Source organism: Gracilinanus agilis, chromosome 3, assembly GCF_016433145.1.
Source record: "Gracilinanus agilis isolate LMUSP501 chromosome 3, AgileGrace, whole genome shotgun sequence".
NCBI lineage: Eukaryota > Metazoa > Chordata > Mammalia > Didelphimorphia > Didelphidae > Gracilinanus > Gracilinanus agilis.
The window spans coordinates 588,097,780-588,120,992 of NC_058132.1; the positions used below are offsets into that span (position 1 = coordinate 588,097,780).

General features: G+C 36.4%; 2 protein-coding genes across 2 annotated transcripts in view; both read right to left on the bottom strand.

The window, feature by feature from the left end:
- SUGT1 (SGT1 homolog, MIS12 kinetochore complex assembly cochaperone) overlaps window positions 1-8,035 on the bottom strand; it is a 76,341-nt gene extending 68,306 nt beyond the window's left edge. Inside the window, exons 1-3 of the mRNA XM_044670608.1 lie at window positions 7,921-8,035; window positions 7,747-7,804; window positions 1,264-1,354 (exon numbers count right to left, since the gene is read on the bottom strand). Of these exons, the coding sequence (XP_044526543.1) occupies window positions 1,264-1,354; window positions 7,747-7,804; window positions 7,921-7,949 (178 nt within the window). The 5' untranslated portion in view covers window positions 7,950-8,035. The remainder of the gene's footprint in view (window positions 1-1,263; window positions 1,355-7,746; window positions 7,805-7,920) is intronic.
- A 5,577-nt stretch (window positions 8,036-13,612) lies between these two features.
- ELF1 (E74 like ETS transcription factor 1) overlaps window positions 13,613-23,213 on the bottom strand; it is a 128,870-nt gene continuing 119,269 nt past the window's right edge. Inside the window, exons 10-11 of the mRNA XM_044670609.1 lie at window positions 22,008-22,472; window positions 13,613-15,649 (exon numbers count right to left, since the gene is read on the bottom strand). Coding sequence (XP_044526544.1) covers window positions 15,025-15,649; window positions 22,008-22,472 — 1,090 coding nt within the window. The 3' untranslated portion in view covers window positions 13,613-15,024. The remainder of the gene's footprint in view (window positions 15,650-22,007; window positions 22,473-23,213) is intronic.

The window sequence follows — 23,213 nt, forward strand, 5'->3', positions numbered from 1 at the left end:
TAGTACAAAAGCTTCTGTTGGAAGGTTAGGGTTTTTTTTCTTATTAAAGAGCTTATTTTATATTCATTTGAAGGCCTTCAGTTTGATATAAGGAAAAACTTCCTAATTACCAGCAATCTAAAAACTAAATAGACTAATGAAGCAATGAGTTATCCATTACTAGAAGGCGTCTAAGTAGTGGTTGGATGATACTTTGTCAGGGAAACTGAATCACGTCAGGTAGGCAGATGGGCTGGATGACCTCTTAGATACCTTCCAATACAAGGTTTTATGTTTCTATCCTTTAAAACAAGTCTGTGGCATTAGAATTGTTTAGAATAAAATGTTAAAATGCTAGAGTAGGAATTAAAAGAATTCAATTCATATTTTTAACTCCCCAATGATCTGTGAAGCTTTGGCTCCAATCATTTACCTTCTTACTAATAGAATTCTTTACTTACAGAATAACAATAATTTCCTTAACAGATTGGAGCTTGTAAATATTTTCATTTTTAAAATACTACATGTGACACAGAATTACATAGGAAGCGTAAGAGAAGTGTTTTCTGCATATATAAAGACTCTGAAAAGAAACTACATACCAACCAGCTGTCAACTACCTCTTAAACCAAAAGTAACTTTTCTTTTAGCTTTTAGCTTCACAACCTAGCCCAACAGTACCTTTTCTAACAATGTGCATTACTTTCCTTTCCACATTCTCCAGCTCAGCCCAACTGGCCTTCTTGGTATTCCTTACATCTCCTATCTCTGAACCACTGAACTCAACATCTATCATGCCTGGAATGTACTCCCACCTCATCTCCTATTAGAATACTTTGTTTTCCTCAACTGTCCAAGAACCACCTTCCACATGAAGCGTTTTCTGATCTTCACCCCATCTGCCCCCAGCTATGAGAGGGACCCTCCTCAAAATGTTATCTTGTATTTATGTGGTATGTACTAATTTATAAACAAACTGTCTCCACTAATAAATTCCTTGAGAATAGACAATATTTGCTTTTGTCTTTTTAACTTCAGGATCTCACAATGCCTGACCTATAATGGGGAGACTGAAACCAAACAGAGAGAATAGCTATGCAATAATATAATTTTAAATGTAATGCAACTCTTTATAAAAATGTTTAATAACAATTCAGTTACCTTAACAAATGAACAAAAAATATTTTTAATCCCTCAGGAAAATCATTAATACTTATGTGATTCATGACATCTTATAAAAATCTTATCTTTATCTAATCACATTATCTTACATAAGGGAGTTACCATAGTAATTCTTCAAAAGAATGTGGGCATAAGCTCTTTGGCAGTAACATTCTGCATCATCTGGTTTCTCTTCCAGTGCTCTTGTCAGTATCTACGAATTCAAATAAAAATATGAAGAGTGCTTCAATAAACATCTTAAAAACACAAGACATCGATTTTTTTTAATAAAAAAGAGCACGTTTTCTTTAAGAATTTCCATTCCCAGATGCAAACTGATCCAACTATTCTGGAGAGTAATTTAAAACCATGTCCAAAACCATGCCATAAAACTGTATTGACCCTTTGATGCAACAATATCACTATTAGATCAATCCCAAAAAAAGGGGGAAAGGACTTATTTATACAAAAATGTTTCTAGTAACCCTTTGTGTAGTGGCAAAGAAACTGAAATTGAGGAGATATCCATCCATGGAAGGAAGAAAAGTGTCTTTTAAGTATATCAGTTAGTGACAATAGTCATTGTCAGAAGCGTTCTGGAAAGATAGGCACATTAAAAAACATTGCTGGTAGAGCTGTGAAACAGTACAACCATTTTGGAAACCAATTTGGAATTGCACAAATAAAGTGACTAAATAAAATATCCATACTCTCACTCTTTGCTAGAGATTCCATTCCTAGTCTTATACTCCAAAAAAACACAAAATCCTTGTGTTACATACACCAAAATATTTATATTAGCACTTTCTGAGACAGAAGAGAATTAGATACAAAAGAGATGCCCATCAATTGGGAAATAGTTAAACAAACTATGATACAAGAATGTAATAGAATATTACTGGCTATAAAAAAATGGCAAATAGAATGAATACAGAAAAGCATGTAAAGATCTACATCAACTGACTCAGAGTAAAGCAAGCATAACCAAAACATTACAAACAATGACGACAATGTAAAGGGAAAAAACAACCACACACATAAAAATATAAACTAAATATTTGAAAATTATGTTTTAAAAGTACAGTTCAAAGAATAAATCTGAGATGACACTTCCAAACCAACAGTTTACAGAAGCAGGAAGTCTGAAAGAGGACTACTTTCTTGCTATATTTTCAACTTTTTTCAAAATATTTATCAATTATGCTAGTTTCTTTTTCTTTTTTCTCTTTTAAAAAAATTATATTTGTTACATGTGATGTCTCTCTAGGTGGGGGAGGAAAATTATGGTGATGTAAAAAAAATCAATGAAAACTTATTTTAAAGAGAGTATCATGACTGAACAAGTTATAATATGCAAATCTGATAGAATATTTCTGTGGTGTGAGAAATGACTTAAGACAAGATTTCAGAAACCTAGGAAGAATTTTATGACAAAGCAGAGTGAATGGAACCAGGAGAACAATGTATTATTCAATGATAATAAGACGGTAAAGACAAACAACTTTAAATAAATTAGAAACACTAATCAATATAATGACCAACCACGATTCTAGAAGACTATTGATCATGCTATCCATCTCCCTCATAGAGAGGGGAAGGTTTCAGAGTACCAAATGAAACAAATATTTTGGACTTAGCCAACAAAAAAATTTGTTTTGCTTGACTAGAAAGATGTCTTTATAATGGGGCTTTTGTCCTCAATTTGGAGGAGAAAGGTGTGATAAAGCCTATTTTTGATGATAGTTCACAAACAGACTAATAAAATATGAGCTCTTTCAGGGCAGGATCTGTCTTGTTTGGTAATTCCTACACAGTTTCAAACAACAAAACGGTTTCTACAATTCACACTCCTCGTACAATATTACTACACAGTGAATGAGAAAAGCACCTTTCCCTTTCAGTATACAAATCCACTCTCGAATATCATGAAAATTTAATTAAAACTTATATGGAGCAATTATTCTTTAAATAAAATGAAGAGAAATAATCGCACATAGACAGTTTATTACAATTAATATTTCATATTTTAAGGGAATAGCACAACAAAACAAGAAGGTTAAGAACTCAAAACTCCTTTTCAGATAAATAAACATATAGAATGTGGTATGAAATCTCTATAAATCATGAAGTTCAGGGAATATGCTCTTCTAGGTAAGTCAAAGATATTGTAAATCTTTACCAAAATCATAACATTACAGTCAGAAAGGATATTACTATTCATTTACCTGAGCCTTCTTCATTCTACAGATTAGAACTATCTAATCCAGAGAGATAAAGTGATTTGTCCAGCTCTTTAATGGCAGAACTTGGAAAAAACCTCGAGCCTCCTGACTCACAGTTAAGGACTTTCTCCAATTAATATACATTATATTATTATTTATCATATATTATTATTTTATTGTATATTAAAATATTTTATGTAATTATATATAATATTATACTGTATAAGTTATTTATTATCTACATGGTCTTCAGGAAAGTAAATGAAACAGCTTATTATTTTTAAATAAAAAGAATGTATCAGAACAATACTTGAACACATGTTGAATTCAGTATGAGCAATATAATGACTTAAGACTAAGAAATCATGAAAAAAAAGGAAGCAAACAATGTTAACAAAATTCCAATCAATACAAATAATTTAGACATCTTGAAGTCTGTCCTAACATGATTTTACCTAAAGTAAACGCCCAAAATTCCAGGGTTGCAAGGACAATGGTTGCTATTGCCTACCCTATAAACATATGCTGAAAGACATCTTAGGACAAGAAATACTTTGGAACCAAAATTTCAGTCAAAAAAATTAAAGCCTTGCTTAGCGCTGCAATGCATACAGTTTCCAAATTAATATGCTTTTTGCAAACTTAAAATTCATACTACCACGAATCAAGGGCTTCGAGAGAAACAAGCTAGTGATTTAACACTGCTCAAATGCATTCCACAGGGAATTTCACATAAAGGGCAGATGGCATAAATGAACTTCTGCCAACATATGTTATGATCAATTAATATTTACTTACCACATAAGAACTCTCTTGGACCTCAGCTGAGTGGACTTATACAATGATCTTAAAACAAAAACTTAAAAGTTTTACATACTAGCCCATCCCATCTACCATACAACCCCTCCAATTTTTTTAAAAAACTCCAAAAATGCTAACACTGACTATCTTCCACTATACCGACTCACTTAGAAACATACATAATAAAGCTAAGAATGCTAAAAAAAAAAAAAAAAAAAAAAAAAGCAATTCCTGTTAGGTCAGTCAGGTATCCCATCTTTCTAATCCTGTAATTTCTCCAGGTGACAACTGGAATTTTGCAGACACATCTCTGAAAAATCTTCTATACTAATCTGCCAGAGATAAAGTCCACAGGAGCAAAAGCTAATAATTTTTAAAATGCTAGCCCTCAGTTCAAACCACTAACTTCAACTTACATAGCACTTACTGTAAATCACTTTCCATAACTACTTAATATCTGATTTGGTACAATCTAGCTAAAGGGTCATATGCCTTATAGTACAAGACAAATATTAACAATGAAAGAATTTGGAATTGTTTGATGGAATGGATCCAAAGAATAGTAATGGGATCAATATCAATCTGGAGATGTCTCTGCAAGAGTGATTACCTCAGGGATCTCTCCTTGATCCTGTCCTTGATCCTCATTAATTTAATCAATGACATGAGCAAAAACACATTTAAGCTACTCATCAAATTTTCATAAGACAAAAATTTGTAAGGATAAATAACATGGAATCACATCAGTATTCAAGAAAAACTTGAAATGCTAGAACAATAGGTCATATCTACCTAGAAGAAATTTCATAGAGAAAAATGTAAAGTCTTATACTTAGGTCCAAATAATTAACTGCTTTAACAAAAAAAAAAAATGGAAGGCATAACTAGTCAACAGTTTATGTGAAAAAAGTTTGTGTTTTGTGGACAGTGTCAATTCAATCATTCCTTCAGTGCCAGGAACCATGTTGGGAATTGGTGACACAAAGGGAAAAAACTAAATAGGCTATGTTCTCAAGGGACTTAAAATTTGTATAAGTCAATAGTGTGACATAGCAGCTAAAAAAGAAAACAAAACCTTAGACTTCATATTAGCACAACATCCTAAACAAGACTAATCATAGTCTTGCTATATTTTGGTCTGGTCAAAGGCAGAACTTGAATACTGTGATCAGCACTCATGTCACATTTTATGTTTAATTAAGTGTATGATAAACCCAATCATTCAAGCTTTGGGAACAAGAATTTACTATACATTGTTTATTATTCTACATATATATATATATGTGTGTGTGTATATATATATATATAATAGTATATCCTGATATACTAATATTACATTACTATACGGTTACTATCCAGACAAAAATTACAGGAAAAACTGGAAAGTAGTTTGGTACAAACTAGGTATAAACCAACATTACACACCATATACCAAGCAAGATACAGTAAAAAAGGGTATATGATTTAGACTTAAAGTAAATTAGGGGAGCATGGAATAATTTATCTGTCAGATCTGATTTATGACCAAACCACAGATTTATGATCAAACGACAAAGAGTATTACAGGACGTAAAATGCATAATTTTATTTCATTAAATTTTTAAAAAATTTTAAGGGTTTGCACATGAACCCAATAGCCAAGACTAGAAGGAAAGCAGAAAACTGAGGGAGAAAATTTACTCCATGTTTCTCTAATAAAGGACTCATTTCTAGAATATATAAAAAACTGAATCAAATTTATAAAACTATCTGTCATTCTCCAATTGATAAATGGTAAAAGGATATAAATGGGCATTTTCAGAAGAAATCAAAGCTATAGTCATAGGGAAAAAAATGCTCTAAATCACTACTGAAAGAAAAAATGTAATTTAAAATAACTATGAGGTACCACCACCATCATATTGGCTAATATGAGAGAAAAGGAAAAATCAAATGTTGGAGGGAATATAGAAAAACTGGGATACTAATGCATTGTTGATAGAGTGGTGAATAGGATCCAGCCATTTTGGAGAGCAATTTAGAATTATACCCAAAGGGATATAAAATTGTGTATACCCTTTGACTCAGAAAATACCACTACTAGGTCTATATCCCAATGAAATATTTTTTAAAAAAGGTAAAAGGACCCATTTGTACAAAAATATTTATATCAGTTCTTTTTGTGATGGTAAAGATTTAGAATCTGAAAGGTTGCCCATCATTGGGAAATGGCTAAATGAGTTATAGTTTATGATTGTGATAGACTACTGTTGTACTATAAGAAAAGAGGAGCAGAATGGCTTCAGTAAAACCTGGGAAAACTTACATAAACTGATGCAAAGTCAGGTGAGCAGAACCAAAAGAACATTGTACCCATTAACAGCAATATTGCAACATGATGAGCTGTGAATGATTTATCCTTTTATCAAGATATGATACAAGCCAATTCTGAAGGACTTATGATGACAAATGCTATCCACCTCAAGAGAAAAAATTGATGGAATATGAATGCATATTGAAGCATATTTTCTCTTTTACTTTATTTTTCTTGAAGATTTTTGTTGTTTTCTTTGGCAACATGGCTAATGTGGAAATGTACTTTACATGACTGCACTTGTATAATCTATTGAGAAATCTGACTCAAAAGTTTTTTAAAAGAAATGTTAAAAATTGTTTTTATATATAATTGGGAAAGTACATATATATATATATATAAAGTTTCACTTTAAAAAACAGAAATAACAACTTATAAGTCTTTAAGTTCTTCCAATTTCACAAAGTTTTTTCCTCCCAATTTTCTAAAAAAGTACAAATTTTAAACAGAAAAAAAATGGTCCAGAAAAGTTAAGTAATTTACACCAAGTCCAAGCAGCTAGTCAGTAGGAATCTCAATCCAGTCTCCTGATGCCAAGGCTAGATTTTTTTTTCACTACATTACCTTGTTTCTTTGTTTCATATATCCTTAATAACTATAAGTTCTATTGGGGGAGAGGGAACTGTGTAACCCTCAATCCTATCAGTGATTTGCACAGAGTGCACGCTTAATAGTGAATGCTTTAATACATTCCTGCAGAATCAAAACAACTCAAGACTTACTCACCTTGGTAAGAAATTCTACCTCAACAAGTTTTTTTTTTTTACTATCAAAGTAAAGAGCTATATTGTCAATATGGGTTCTGCTTCACTGCGTTTATTTGGTTTTTTCCTTAATAACAAAAACTACAACGGGACTGGAGGAGGAGGAATTTGCAGAGCAGTGACTTTTTTAAAAATGGATGAGGGAAATACAAAGTACAATGACCAGTTTCCAAAGGGGGGGGGCGCTTCAACCTCTGACACCTCGCACGTAGCACCAGTCATCAGCCTACAGATTATTGATTAAACGCCTGTTCTGTGCCAAAGGCTGGGGAGACGACCCCCGCCCCCCAAGTCGCGGGTTTTTTCTGCTCTAAGGCGTGGAGGCGACTTTCTCTGGACACCTGTCAGCGGGGATGAGGGGAAAGGAGCGGGTGTGGAGCCCTTGGGGGAGAGGGGTTCAGGAAGGGAAAGGGACAGGGGACGCCAAGAGGAACGTGCCTCTGTCACCCTGGCTTCTCTCACTCACCTCGGCGGCCGCCCGGGGATCCTCATCGATCTGTCCATCCGACAAGGGAGGGAGCAACCTGCCGGAAAGACAATCACGTCAGCGGCGGTTACCAGAACTAGGGTGGGGGACAGGGAGGAGAGGGCAGAGCAGGGGTGTGGGGATGTGGAGGCAGAACCCCCGGGAACCACTCACTCTGCCGCCGTTACAGGTCCTGCCGCCATACTTCGTGCAGTCTGTGCCGCCGCCCAGGGGGGGAAACTTCTGGAGAAACACCCAGCGAGCTTCCGTCTGGAGGAGCCAGAGAGAAGATGAGCTAGCGTGAGGGGCAGGAGGAGGAATAGGGAGCGAGCGAGCGCGGGGGCTGACGGGAACTCGGAGGACTGGCGACATAGCCGGGGTCCCGCCTCCCGCCATGGTTACTACGGCAACCGACGCGGTTACCCACGCGCTCCTGTCCTCTGCTTAGAGATGCTCCCCCCGCCCGCCCCACCCCTAAACCTCTGGAGATTTTCGGAAAGCCCCTCGTGGAAACTGCTACGAATACACGAGAATTCCCTATACCCATACCCCCATAGATAAGAGGTGAAAGGCTATAAGCTTGCCGGAAGATATCAACGATCATGAAAAAATACTCCAAATTATTACTAGTTAGGAGAAAGATTGAAAAGTAAAACTCTAGGGTTTTGCCTCCTACAGAGGGAAACAATAAATGTTGGAGAGCTGGGGGGGGTGGGGGGGAAGTGTAGTAGAACCGGCATACTGCTACATGGTTGGTGCCGCTGTGAATTTACCTAATCATTCCGTAATCTATCTGAACTGAGTCTTAAAGAGGGGCAAAACTATACACATCCTTTGGTCCCGCTACTGGGCATCTCCTCGGGGAGATCAAATAATAAAAATGGAACAAAATTTGTAGCAGTTTTTCCTGTGTCGGCAAAAAACTCAAAACAAAATTAGTTCCTAATGTTTGGAGAAATCACTGAACAAACTGTGATGGGATATTATTGTGCCTGTGAAAATGAGTTGGATAGTGTAAAGAGGGTGGGCTTGGAGTCAGGAAGATCTCTAGTCTTGACGTTTACAGCTAGGTGATTCAGGACAGGACAAATTAATCAACAGACATAAAGGGCTCTCCACGTGCCAAGCATTGCACCAGGAATACAAGACAAAGATGAAATCTTATTGCCTATAAAGATTTTGTACTTTGTCCGAGGGAATAGCAAATACATAAGAATGAATATAAAATGAAGAAGGGGGGTAAGCAGTCACTTTCAGGGGATTCATAAGTGCCAGCTGACTAGCTACTGGGGTTCAGAAAAAGCCTTTTATAGAAGATAACTCAAGCTAAGCCTTGAAAGGAGCTGATAATTCTAAGGGATAAAAATGAATAGAGGATGGATTAGAAGCTTTGAGGACTACATGTGAAAAGACAAAATGATGAAAAGGGAGAGAGACTGCATTTGTTTAGTGCCTGCTCAGTGCCAAGTGCTTTACAAATATTAACTCCTTTGGAAGGCTTCACACCTCTGGAAGATAGATTTACAGCTGAAAAAAATGGAACAGACATGAGTTAAGAGATTTATCCAGAGTCACGCAGCTAGCTATATTTTGGGGTCTTCAGCAGGATTTCAATTCCAATCTTCCTGACTCCAGGCCCAGGGCTTTCTATCCACAGTGCCAACTAAATTGGAGTTACACCCAGGGGACTTCTGTCCAGAAGGGATAGGGAGAAAAAGAGCTACTGTGAGAGACAGAGGGAGGCCAAGAAACGGATGTTCTATAGAGACTGGTACTTCTCTTAACATGTTTTCTCATCTGTAAAATGGGAGTAACAACATAAATTACAGAATTGTTTTGAGGTTCAGTTAATTTATGTAAATCACTTTGAAAAACTTAGGAGACTATACAAGATATTAGCTGTTATAATAATGTAAATAGAAACACAAAAAGACTGTTAAACACTGGTTCACAGAGAACTGCAGATGAGGTTCAGGAATAAGAAGACAGAAAACTCTGATAAACTGAGGTCATGGATGACAGTTAGGGTGTGGCTGCATATTTTGCTTAATAGCTTTTCTAAATCTGGAATCACTTAGTTGTTTGAACCTGGGCAAGTCACTTAACCTCAGTCTGTCTTTGTTTTGCTCTACAAAATAGGACAAATAATACCATCTACCACCTAGGGTTCTCGTGAGGATAAAATAATGTATCTGTAAAGTCCTTTGCAAACTTTAAAGCAATATATAAATGCAAATATCATCATCACTATTATTAATTACAATGTGGGGATGGTAGATGTCTGATTAGAAATGACGATGAGAGAGAATGAAGAAGAGGGAAACAAACAGGGACAAACAAGAAAGAGGGAAAGAATAAAAAAGGTGATTAATAGTGTAAGAAATTAAATTTGATAGGCAATATTTAATAAGTGCCTACTATGTGCCAGGCACTGTGGTAAGCATTGGGGATACAAGAAAAAGGGGAGCAGTCCCTGCACTCAAGGAACTCACAGCTTAAGGGGGAGACAATGTGAAAACAATTGTCCAGATATCTATGTATAGGATAAACTGGAGATAGCCAGTAGAGGGAGGGCACTAGAATTAAAGAGGATCCAGAAGGTGTGATTTTCAGATGGTACTTGAAGGAGGTCAAGGATAGGAGGAAGAGTTTTCTAGTAATAAGGGAGTCAGTAAAAATACTTACTGGAGTCAGCAAAAGGAAGGTCTTGTGCATGGAGGCCAATTGTTACTATCAAATAGGACAGGTGAGTGAGTTCAGGTGTAAAAAGACTGGAAAGGTAGTTAGGGATCTGGATTTGCTTTGAATGCCAAACAGGAGACTTTGTATTTTATTCTGGAGATAATAGGGAGCCACAAGAGTTTGAGTAGAGGGGCACAGTCATGCTTGCACTTCGACGGCCTGGTAGAGATCAGAGTAGTAGAGTGGGGAGAAACTTGAATTCAATTCTGAGGTGATGAGCGATTGCACCAGGATGTTGGCAAAGTCAGAAGAGGAGGCTTATATGTGAGAAAGTAAAATCAAAAGAATAGCAGAGAAGTCAAGAAGGTTAAGGATTCAGAAAAAGCATTATGACAAGTAAGAAATAACTGGTAGTTCAGTTTGTGTTGAATGCAAGGAAAGAACGTGAGAAGAAAGGAGAGAAAGAAAGAAGTGAAAGAAGGAAAGAGAGGGAGGAGAGTGAAAGACATTCAGATACAGCCAGCTGGCAGACGGGCACCTAGACAGGCTGATAGGCGCATGCACAGACAGGCAGGCAGACAGAGAGACAGATTAGATACACAGACAGGCTGGCAGATGGACACAGAAAGGCAGGCATACAAGTTAGCAAATAGGCAGGCTGGCAGACAGGAAGGATAGCAGACAGGTATGTAGACAGAGAAAGGCGGGCCGAGGGAAAGGCAGGGATGCTGACAAACATTCCCTAGAAAAATACAGCCATTAGGCCAGGATGCTGCAATTATCAGAGGACATACGCTACTTCCGTCCTGACGTCGTGGCGCACAGAAGTGGCTAGGACGCCGTCTAGCGCATCACACCATCATTAGATAATCTCGTACTTTCCCGGACAACTGGCACGAGAGTTAGTGTTCATACGGGACCTGGCGGAGTAAGGGGAAGGGGTGGGGGGGGAATGTCAACTTCCGGGTGCTGCCATGGAACTTCCGGTTTCCCCACCAGTCGGGAACACGGTGATCTTGATCCCAGATCCCTTTTCTTCCTGCCGTCGGAGTTGGGTTTTTGCCGTACTGCGACCTTCACGGAGGCGTAGGAGCAGGAAATAGTAGCTCCCTCGGTTTTTAACGGAAAAAAAAAAATGGAAAAAAGAGTGAAAACAGAAGGGGAAGGCGGGTCCGGATCCTACCTGAAAAGCCCCCTGACTTGGTTGGTTGTAATGCATTAGACCTCAGGTCAGATTGAGACCTTCTACTGCTTCTACCTTGGGGGCTGTCCTCGGCCTCTTAGGCCCTATCTGTAAATTGGGGTGGGGTATGAACTCTTACAGCTTAAGTCGACCATCCTAAGGTAACTGGAAGCACCTTCCCGGTGCTGCGGTTACCCGAGACTGGCTCTTCTTCCCTTTACTTCCTGAGTACACACCCCTTTGCTAGTGGCTCAGGATCACAGGAGGTCTCCAGATTTCAAGTGCAAATTTAACCTTTAATTGCTTAAAATTGATAAGACAGTTTGATTAACACCTATTTACGCTTTAATGGCTTAAGATTGCCCAAAATCTTCCTGGGGATAGTTTGTAATAACAAGCATCAGCAGCTTTAAAATTTTAACATGAGACCTTTTAGACCTGAATCCAGGGTTCAGAAGGGAACATAAACAAGGAAGTAAATCAGCTCCCCCCTCTGCACCCCTTAGGTTTAATTAAGTTTTGGAGTAAAAACACCTAAGTTTGAATCACAGAAGTCACTTTGCCCTGGGAGTAAAGGAGGAGACATGATATTCTAGTCCTTTTGTTAACAGCACTAGTGCGCAATTTTATCCTAAAACAAGGGAAGGGTTATTCTTAAAGATTTTTACAATTGCTATTTGGACGCTTGGGAACATATTAAGATTTTCTGTCAAAACAATCTTTAGGAAATCTTTGTTGGTTCCATTAATCCTTTAACATGCTTGAATCTTATTTTACTGTTAATCAGGATTTTGACAAGAAAATAAAACTAATCATTAAACAGCAAAATTATCCATTTTAACATTGATGCTCAATACTTGGAAACTGAGGCAGTGTCCAGTTTGAGAATGGTTGAAAAAATTAGGGGACATAAATGTGATGGATTATTTTACTGAAAGAAATAATTAAGTTTTTAAAACATTTAGTTTTAGAGACTAGTGTCGACTTGGAATCTAGAGTCCCTAAACTTGTAGCTTAGTGAGGTATGATGAACCCCAAGTTTAGAAATAGTTTGTAGGTTGGAGACCCCAAAAGCTTGTGCTGGTTCCCTGTTCCCATGAGAATCCACCCTGAAGGGAATCTCAGGCTAGCTGTGGCAGACTGAATAATGGACCCTAGGGTAAATGCTAAATACCTTTTGTCCTAGGTAGTCTTCCCCATTGTATCAAAGATCCTTCCCAGGAAGACTACCTGGGCAGGGACTATCCTTTAGTATCCATTGTGTAAGCAGTCCCTTTCCCTTACACTCTAGTCTCTATCTAAGATCCCTTTCTCTAGCTTGATTGTATCCTGTCAGTATAATGTCAATCATCTCTCCCAGCCCCTGGATCTTCCCAAATGGTATATAAATTCCCCAATTTCCTTTGTTCTGGGGAATGGTCATCTAGCGCGGTGGCGCTCCCAGGGGGATTAGGGAGCAGAGCTAAGCAGTGTTCATTTAGACTCTGCACAAGGCGCAGCTCTGCATAAGAGGCCAAGTAGCCCTCATCCCCCTTTCCCTTGATTAAAGAGTGGTTTTATGACTATTTAATAGTCCCTCGTTTTTTTCTAAGTTAACACTAGCTAGCAGAGAGAGATATGCAGCCTGGAATCAGATAGCCTTATACTTAGAGAGCAGACTACATATTTTTAGGTTAAAGGGCATTTTGTATCTTTGAGAAAGACAATTGCATTTAAATATCCAGAATAATTTAATTTCATTCATGCAAGTACCTACTGTAAAACTAGTAATCTCGTTCTTGGTATATTCTGCTTAATAGCTTGCTATTTTTAAATTTTATTATAACTTTATATAGGAAATTCTCCAGTGTACAATTTTTGAAAATAAATACTGTGCCCTAAAAACAGACAAGAATACTTCAACTTTTCACATGATTTATTCAATAATAAACCAATTAAAATACAAAAAATTTAGGAATTTCAAAATTTTAAAATTTGTTTTTAAATACAAATTCACTCTGTAATAATATGAATACATATAACACCAGGCCTCTAAACATAATGATTTTTTATCTATAAAAATCTCTATACTAGGAAATAAATTTGCTGAAAACTTTATTTTTTTTTCTTGTGAAATTAAATGTACAATATTTACAATTGAAAAAAGTATTCTAAAACTACTTCATCATGAAAAGTCTGGATCTGTGTGTCTGTGTGTCTGTGTATATACACATATATATGTATACAATTCCCACCCACCCCTAACTCCCTTACATAAAGACCCAGAACAAGTAAATTGAAATTTTATAAAGCTATTGACAAGAGAGCCAAACTGGCCCAAGGCTGAAATTTTTCAATGAAATTAAGTAGGCACTTAGGAAAGGTACCCCTGGCTCATTCAGACCACTAGTATATATTATTTAGCAAATCTCATTCAACATTTACTAAATGCCACTCGGTGGTCTAAGGAGTTAATAAATTTCCAACGGATCTAGGTATAACATATTTGGCAAAAAATGATGATCAAAAACCATTGTTGTCAGTTTTTTCTTCGGATATAATTTAAAATAACTTGATGTTGTTTTAAATGGTGTAATAAGAATGTTTAGTGTGAGGATAGTGAAATCATAATATTTTGGAGCTGGAGTAGGATAGACCTAGAGCCCAACTTGGTAATAATTCAGATAAAACAAATTTTTTGATCCTGTGGGAGTGTGGAAATTACAGCATCTGGTAGCTGGCCAGAGCCTTAAAGATCACCTATTTTAATTCCTCAGATGAGGAAACTGAAGCTCGGAAAGTGTTGTGTTCAAGGTTACACAAGAAAGTTAATGGCAGGCTGTGCAGGTACTACTTCCAAAGAAGCCTAGAATTAGGACTGTTTTATGTTTCTTTTTTTTTTTCCCCCCAGTTTCCATTTTACACACCAATTCTTTGTGGCACATAATATTACCAATGTGAAGTAGGTGGAAAACTGAAATCAATTAAAAATATGTGACATAAGATAGTCACTTAGTATTTCCTAGAGGTAAGCTTTACACAAATGGAATGAACATAGTTCAAACTCTCTGTCGCCTTACATTTAACTAACATATTTACATTGGAAACAGAAAAGCTATTATAATGTAGAACTGGAAAAAGGATTTTAAAAAAAAGACATACTGTAGCAACTGAGACAAAGATCTCAAAAAAAAAGAAAGCCTTCATCATATAAAATGCATGGTCCTTCATGCTTGAATTCTAAAATATGTCCTTGGAGCATGTGTTGCATTTTTTTTAATATTTAAAAGAAAAGCAAAACTAACTCTAAGTTATGACTAATAATTAATTGCCAAAATTATGGGGCTCTGTAACATATGCTTCAGAATCAAATCCTTTATACACAAACAAAAATGCTGTAATTTTAAAAAGTCATCCATAATTAACTTGGTATATTAATACGAATTGGGCTCCAATTGTTCACTTTCTCTTTTCACAGCTATCTGGGATGGGAATCCATTGGAACTTGACACCATTACCACAATGGGTTGTGGCTGCAGCTCAATCTTCTGTTCTGTTTGTTCAAGGTCTTCTATCCTGTTATCTTCCACCTCCTGTGCCATCATTTCTTGTATCATGGTTTCTTTCGAGTCCTGTGCTTTGATTACTGAAGTAATCACAGTGCCTGATGGGTGAGCAACCAGTTGTGAATTTCGAGGGGAAAAGGTCACCACAGGAGTAGTAGCACTAAAGGATGGAGATGAAGTCACACTGACTGTCCCATTGCAAATGGTCTGGACATTGCTAGTAAGAACCTGTTGTACATGGGCAGGACTGAAAACAATAGATGAAGGAGGAGAGCCTGGCTTTGGGGACTGCAGCATGACATTTTCTTTCAGGACAGTCATAGGCTGTGATGACGGAATGGCTTGCAAAATAAATTTTTGAGACCCAGTTCCTGATGCTGGATCTGTGCTGGCTATAACTGTTGTAAGTGGCACTGTCTGGAGTGTGACTGTATGCAACTGTTGATTCCCTGGAGAAACCACCACAGGAACCTGGGTCGGAGTCTGAAGAGTCCTGTTGAAATTCCAAAACAGAATTAAGAAAAATGAGAGCACATATAGACATAGTCAATCATATTCTCTCCCCCTCAATCCTTAAGGATCTTGTCCTAGTAACAACTCCAAGAAAGAAGGGCAAGGGCTAGGCAAATAGGTTTAAGTAACCGGTCCAGGATCACAGAGCTAGGAAGTGTTTGAGGGCATATTTGAACCCAGGGCCTCTCTAGGGCTGGCACTCTATAGACTATGCCACCTACCTGCCTCCTTAATTGTCTTTTAAAACAAAAAATTATGATTATTAGAGATTCTTTTTAAATGTTACTCTTTAGCAGAAATAAATTGCATGACTAGTACCCCTAATATGCCCATACGAATGCAGAGGGAGAGAGACACACACATATTAAGACAATAAAACATAGAAAAACCTGAGAAATTTTAAGGGGTGATCATTATCATTAAAAAAAAATTTTTCACTTTATAATTCCACTGTTAAGATTTCTTTTTGTTACCCTTCTTTGATTCATGCTCTTATCCCACACCTGGATTATAACAATAAGCATTATGGTTGGTCTGTGCCTCAAGTCTCTCCCCACTAGATTCCACCTTCCACTCACCTGTCAAGTCAACTCCCCAACCCTGCAATTCAGTAAACTCGGATTACCTCCCATATCAACGATAAAGGCCTCCAAACACTCCATCATTGTCATTCCCTGCCTTTTCACTGGCTATTCTCTATCCCTGAAATGCTCTCCACTCCCTTGCTCCAATCCCATCTTCTACAAAAGGCCTTCCCCCAATCTCTTGCCCACTGCAGAGCAACCAATCACCATAATTTTACTTGAAGCAGGATTCTTTGGGGTTTTCTTTTTTTGGTTTCATTAAATGTATTTAACTCTGCTGTCTTCATTAGAAGAACATAGAATGGATCAAAAAGTCAAATATCATCATATATTATTCACAAGATCATAACTACAAAGATGCAGAATTATGAAACTGATAGTTTAATGTAAGATGTAAATGCAGCAGATATAGCTGAGACTGAAGCATAACTGGGTTCCCCTACCCCGAACATCATTAAGTAGGATATAAGGGTAGGTACTCTGCAAAAGCAACATGTTATTCTAAATTAGCAAATTATGAGGGTTATATGATTCTTAGTTTAAATAATTAACAGCTAAGCTACTATTCGAGATAAAATTTGTTAAATTATATTAACAAGACTAAGAGTTTTATATATGTGACTATAGGGTAAATTTCAATTTTTCAGAAATTTCGGGTATTAGCTGTCTCACCTGACAGGAGTAGGAAAGGAAGAGGGTATATGGTACTTTGACACATTTGAAGCACATGATATTAGCAGGTTTCTAATACCTTACTGACTTCTCATTACTCAGTAATAACAATAATAAGTAATATTTCTTTAACACTCATTATGTAGCAAACATTTTTAAAAGCATTTTACAATTATTATCTCATTTAATCTTCACAACAATCCAGGGAAGCAGGTGCAAAAATATCCTCATTTTACAAATGTCCTTAACTGAGGCAAACTGAAGGTAAATGATTTGCATGAGATTCTACAGCTATTCAGTCCAAAGGCCAGATTTGAACCCACTGAAGCCTAACACTTTATCCAGTGCTTTATTGCCAATATGTGTCAAGGACCCTTTCCCAAATTGCTTCTTGGTGTCTTTTTGTTCCAAAGGGAAGAAAATGAACAAAGTTTTATATATACTGAAAACCAAATAAAATTTTTATTTGTTTTGTATTAACAGCAATGCAATAATTAATGTTCCTTAAGGGGGATTTAATTTATATTCTTTATTGCTCTAAACATTTTTAAATTCTATTTTCTATTTATTTTGGTTTTTCTCATCTGCAAAACGAGCTGAAGAAGTAAATGGCAAACTAGTAAGAAAACCAATAAAACCCCAAGTAGGGTCACACCAAGAGTTGGGTATGCCTGAAAATCAGCATTAGAGAATGGCTGAACAAATTATAAGATATGAACATTAATATAGTATTATGCCCTGAAAAGTGACCAATGTAAAGAGTATGAGTTCCAAGAAGCACAAGATTCATACAGAATTTTAAAAGTCAACCTGTAAGAACATTAAATAATAATAGCTACAATAAATGATAACACTAAAATAGAAAAGAATTCAGATCAAATATAGTGATCAATGTACATTCTAGAAGACTAATGGGAGAGTATTTTTTCCCTCCACTCTGAAGAGTGGTGGTGGACTACAAGTACAGAATTTCGTCCACTTCCTTCTTAACAAGGTTAATGGTGGAGAGAGGAGAGATAGGAAAAGGGGAAAGAAAAAAATTACAGAGAATGATTTATTGAAAAGTAGTTATTTATAAAAAATGCATTTTTAAAAATACTAAACTTATGCCCAATCCTTCCTCTTCTAACCCACCAACTTCCTTCTCAGTCCTTTACAATATGGCTTCTTATTCCAGGCTTCTATTTAAATTGCTGTCTCAAGATATTAATTAAATCATTATTTCCAAATCTAAAGTTCTGTTTTCTCAGTTCTTGGTTTTTCTGAAGCTCAGCATTACTAATCACTCCCTGTTTCTGAATACATTCACCTCTCCTGTTTTACCTAAGGCTGTTCTCTCTTGGTTTTTCTCCTTCATCTTTAACCACTGATTGCATAGTCTTCTCTTTAAATCGTAAAAAGGCATGTTAGTCTTTTGTACAAATGCCTCCAAGTTAAAAGTATAAAAAATCAGCACATTATTAACCATAGAAAATATGCTCCCAGTAGACAGTATGCACCATAGAACTTTCATTACTAGTTTTGTAGGTAACTAAGTAGTACAATGGAAGAATGCCAGACCTATAGCCTGAACGACCTGAGTTAAAGATCAGGCTTCCGTCTCTTGCTAGCTGAGTGACCTTGGACAAATCATTTAATTCCTCACTGCCTAACCCTTAAAGATCTTCTGCTTTAGAAATGAAACTCAGTATCTATTCTAAGACAGAAGGTAAGGATTTAAAAAAAGAATTACTAGTTTTAGACACCTATCATTATACGGAGCTATAAGAATATAGTTATATCCTTAGGAGTTGTTATTTGTAAGAATATTTGCCCCTAAACTAAATAGTCCTGATGATAGTAATAAGAGTTCTTTGCTCTACTTCTAAGAAGGTTCTGATATCCACAATTGTGAGTGTTCACTTGTTGCTACTACTTTATCAAGTACCTAAAAGCTCAAATGACAGCTCTGTAACAGGCACCTCTGCCCTCCCAGTTCGCCCCCTATCTTCTATGCATTCAAAAACAAAGACCAAGGCTTCTGGAATTGTGTATAGTATAAAATAAAAGCAAAAAAGTAAAATCTCAAAGAGATATACACAATATAACAATGAGCTTTAATTATATGTATGTTTTCTTAAAGAGACACCCCCCCAAAAAAAACAATTCAATCATCTTTAAAAGGTGCCGAGAACATAAAAAATAACAATCCCTAACAGTCCCTACCCTCAAGAATAGTAGGGAGAATGCTTCACATTTCCACACTACTTGGGAGTACAAAGTTCTTCCTTCACAAAAACCTAGTAAGATATGCAGTGAAGGTATTATGCCCATTTTATAGATGGAAATGAGGCTCAAAGGTGTTAAGTGGTTAGGTTGTAGGATCAAGTGGCAAACATAGAGGTAGAATCCAGCCACTTTTTAAAAACTGGGTATTTTCTACAATTTTATTCATGTACCCCACCATCCCTACCCTTTTTTCCCCTTAATCAACTGTTTCAGAGGCTATCCATCGAGAGAGAGAGAGAGAGAGAGAGAGAGAGAGAGATGTGATAAGGTAGGTAACATAAGTAGGTAGGTAGAGAAGATAAAAGACAGACAAATAGATATAGCTATGAAAAGAGTTGGTAAACTTGAAATGATTAGACATAGTGAACCATTTTAGAATTGCTCAGGAAAAAAATACTGGTGCAGTAGAGACTGGCAGCACTGGTGGGAGAGTCTTTGGAGGATAAACTCCAGGTTACTGTTGATCCAAGAGGTAGTGAAGCTTCTCTCACTGGGCTGCCCTCGACTTTGGTTCTTCACAGTCACTATTTTCTATTTGTTTTCTTGGGCTTTTCACATTAACTACTGGAGAATTTGGGGATGGATGAAGACTAGGGAGGCCAATCGATGATTCCAGAATTGAGTAATACTAATAATAAAACCAATTCTCATTTGTTACCAAAATGTGTAGAAATAATATTAACAAACAATATTTATTTTAATCTGGAACACAGCCCAAATGTTATTCTCTGAAACCTTAAATTATATATATATATATATATATATATATATATATATATGTATATATATATATATATATATATATGAGAAAAAACAGCAGGAAAATCTAGCTATAACTACCCTTAGGAAATTAATAATACATCATATAATTTCCTGTAATTTACTTCAAGTTCAGGCTGTACATAGTTTGGTTTAATATTTATTTCTTAAAATAATAGATCTAATCTAGTACATAATCCACTTCCAGAAAAATACCATAAGCAACCATCCAAAAGAAAACAATAGAAATGACCAAATAAATCAGTTTTTAAGTATTAGAACTAGAAGAATTCAATTGAAACTTGAGAAATTTCAAGTAAAAGAAAAGTACTTTATGTAAATAAAGAGGAAATAGCACTCATTACCCTAAAAAGCTAAAATCATAAATAAGTCTTAAAATAAGTTAATGGATGATAGATCCATAATAGATTAGAGAAACTATTTTTGAGATGTTCTTCATATTTGGAGTTATGAAAATTATATTATTTTGACTTTTGGAACAGAATTTCACTGCCATTGCAGTGTAATATGTCATTCTACAACTTAATCATGTCTTCCAAACAAGAATTTCCTCTTAAGGTCTAGTAAAGAATATTTGGCAAAAGGTGAAAGGGAGAAGATAGCCTATTCACTAACCATTCAGTCAATTCCCACAAAAAAATAACTCCTGTTTTTAAAAAAAAAAGAAAAGAAAAGAAAACATTTAAAGTTGAAAGAAGGGGAGTGGCAGATAATGAATACTTCCATAAATAAGTTAAAGTTTTCATTCCTATCCAACTAAAATCTAAGGAATCTGACTTTTCCCTCCCCTCTTGGAAGACAAAGAATTAACAATTAGTATATCTCAGGATGTGAGGTTTAAAAGTTCGTAAAAAGGTTGAAATTTATGTCAGGGTTTTAATTATAAAGTGGTATTTTTACTCAGCTAATCAACAAGCACTTAATTGTCTTCTCTGTAGCAGGCCCTATATTGGGTACTGAGGGTAAAAACACAAAAATCAAACGACTCCCATCACACAATTTCTGTTCTATCAGAGAGATGATATTTACAATATATACATATCCTTGCTTGAAAAATATTTGTTACAGAGTCTCCTAATGTGATCCTTGTTAGAGACTAGATTACTGTAAAGTGAAATTAAATTTGCGCACTACCTTCAAAGTGTCCTACACCCTCAATTCCACACCTGAAATTAGTTTAATCAAATGTTTATTTTACAGATCTAACATTTCAATATTAAACAGGTAAAAAAAAAGCTATTTGTCTTAGCTTTCTCCTCATTCCCCAAATTTTTAAGGAAATAGGGTATTAGATATGTAAAAGAAATTTGTTTTCTTTCAACCTCTACTGAGTAATCAGATATCCTCTTTGAATTAATGGAATATAATGTGACCCTATAGTTATCAGCCTCCTGCCTAGCTAGACCACCTAGTTCACCTGCTCTGATGGAATCTCTCCACCAAGAAAGAATATTACCCTGAGATTAAATATAAATTGAAAAAAAAAACTCCCAATAAGGACAATCATAAGGATATATTGTTGTTTTGGGCATTTTTCAGTCACATCTGACTCTTCACATCCCATTTGGTTTGTTTTTTTGGCAGAGATACTGGAGCAGTTTGCCATTTCCTTCTCCAGCTCATTTGACAAATGAGGAAACTGACGCCAACAGTGACTTGTTCAGGGTCATACAATTTCTAAGTGTCTGAGGCCACACTGGAACCAGGCTCTAGGCTCAGACCTCTCTCCTCCCGAGCCATCTAGCTGCCTGTAAGGACACTAGCCGACTGTTCTGTTTGATCCCTACCAGTTCTAGCGGATGCAAAGGAAAGCTCCGGAATTTTGTATATGGATTTTTATGTATTTGTACCCTCCCTACTCTGGGTTAACCCAGGTATGTAAAGCTGTACAACAGATTAAAGAACAAAAGTCCACACGCACTCCGCCGGCCCCCAATGGTGAAAGGGCTTCGGCCTGTGCGATCTACACAGCTGTCGCTTCCATTTGACACTGCAGACCCCTAATGACCTACTATTCAATAAGCTCTTTGTTACCTAATATTTTGAAGAGAAGAATTCAACGTTTCCTCCTGCATGTTACTGGCTCCCTGCCCTTCTGGAACGGCCTGGATCGGCTGCATGAGGTGAACAGTCCGAAAGAGCTGGACGGGATGTGGAGCTGGGGATGACTGAACCGTCCGCACCACCTCTGGCGACAGACCAGCCAGGTGTGTCTGGGTGGCTTCCCCGGGCTCTTTGGCTTTGGTGGGTTTAGAACTCCCCGGTTTCAGAACAGTGGCGGAGCCTCCCTTTGTCCCTGGATTTGAAGACGCTCTGGATTTGCTGGCTTGGTTTCTACCAGAGGTGGTTGTTGAAGACAACAGTGATGGATCTGAAGACTCTAGGCTGCAACTTGGATCTTCATCATCTATGTAAATAAGGTCTTTTGGCATTTCCTTAAACTGGTACACCAAGCGCTGACCTTCCACTTTAGCCAAAATACCTCTTTGGTAATAGTACCTATTTCGACACATGACAAGTTGAATAAAGAGTTACTAAATAAAAACAGTATTCACGCCACAAATACTTCAGAAAATATTTTTTGAAATAAACTGTACTCTGGGAACTCTCAGAAACATTTGTTTTAATTAGGGCTGTCAACATAATTACAAAGACATTATTTCTCTGTATAAATGCACACAGAAAAGACTACCAACCTAAATTGATTTCTGATTGTAGAAATGAATCCAGGCTGAAAATTATGTTAACTCTCCAACCCACCCCCGGATTCACACTTCTGTACCTCTTTGTTGCCGGGTCTTTTAGCTATTTTGTGCTTGCAATAGGTTTTAAAAGGCTGATAACAACAGGGTAATTTCAAGAATGTCAACTTAACACTAAATATGAGGATTCTTAGAGAAAGAAACTGAAACTAACACTGACATGAAAAAGAAGCACGAGAAATACTAGTGGATTTTGATATTCTGTACTTTCCCTTGGCTCCATTATTATTAGCAGAATTGGCTACATTCTATTTTTAGGTAAATTAGAAATGTGACAAATACTAATCTTTTAAACTTAAAAGTTTCCTAATTAAATGGTATTAAATCATAATTACATAGCTACAGAGCAAGTAGTGTTTATCATTAGCTTTATTCAAGGATAATAAAAGCCCTGCAAATTCAAATAATTTATTTCTATTTGAGTTTCCTAGAAGAAGCTATGATTTATATTACTAATTTAACCTGCCATTATTTATAA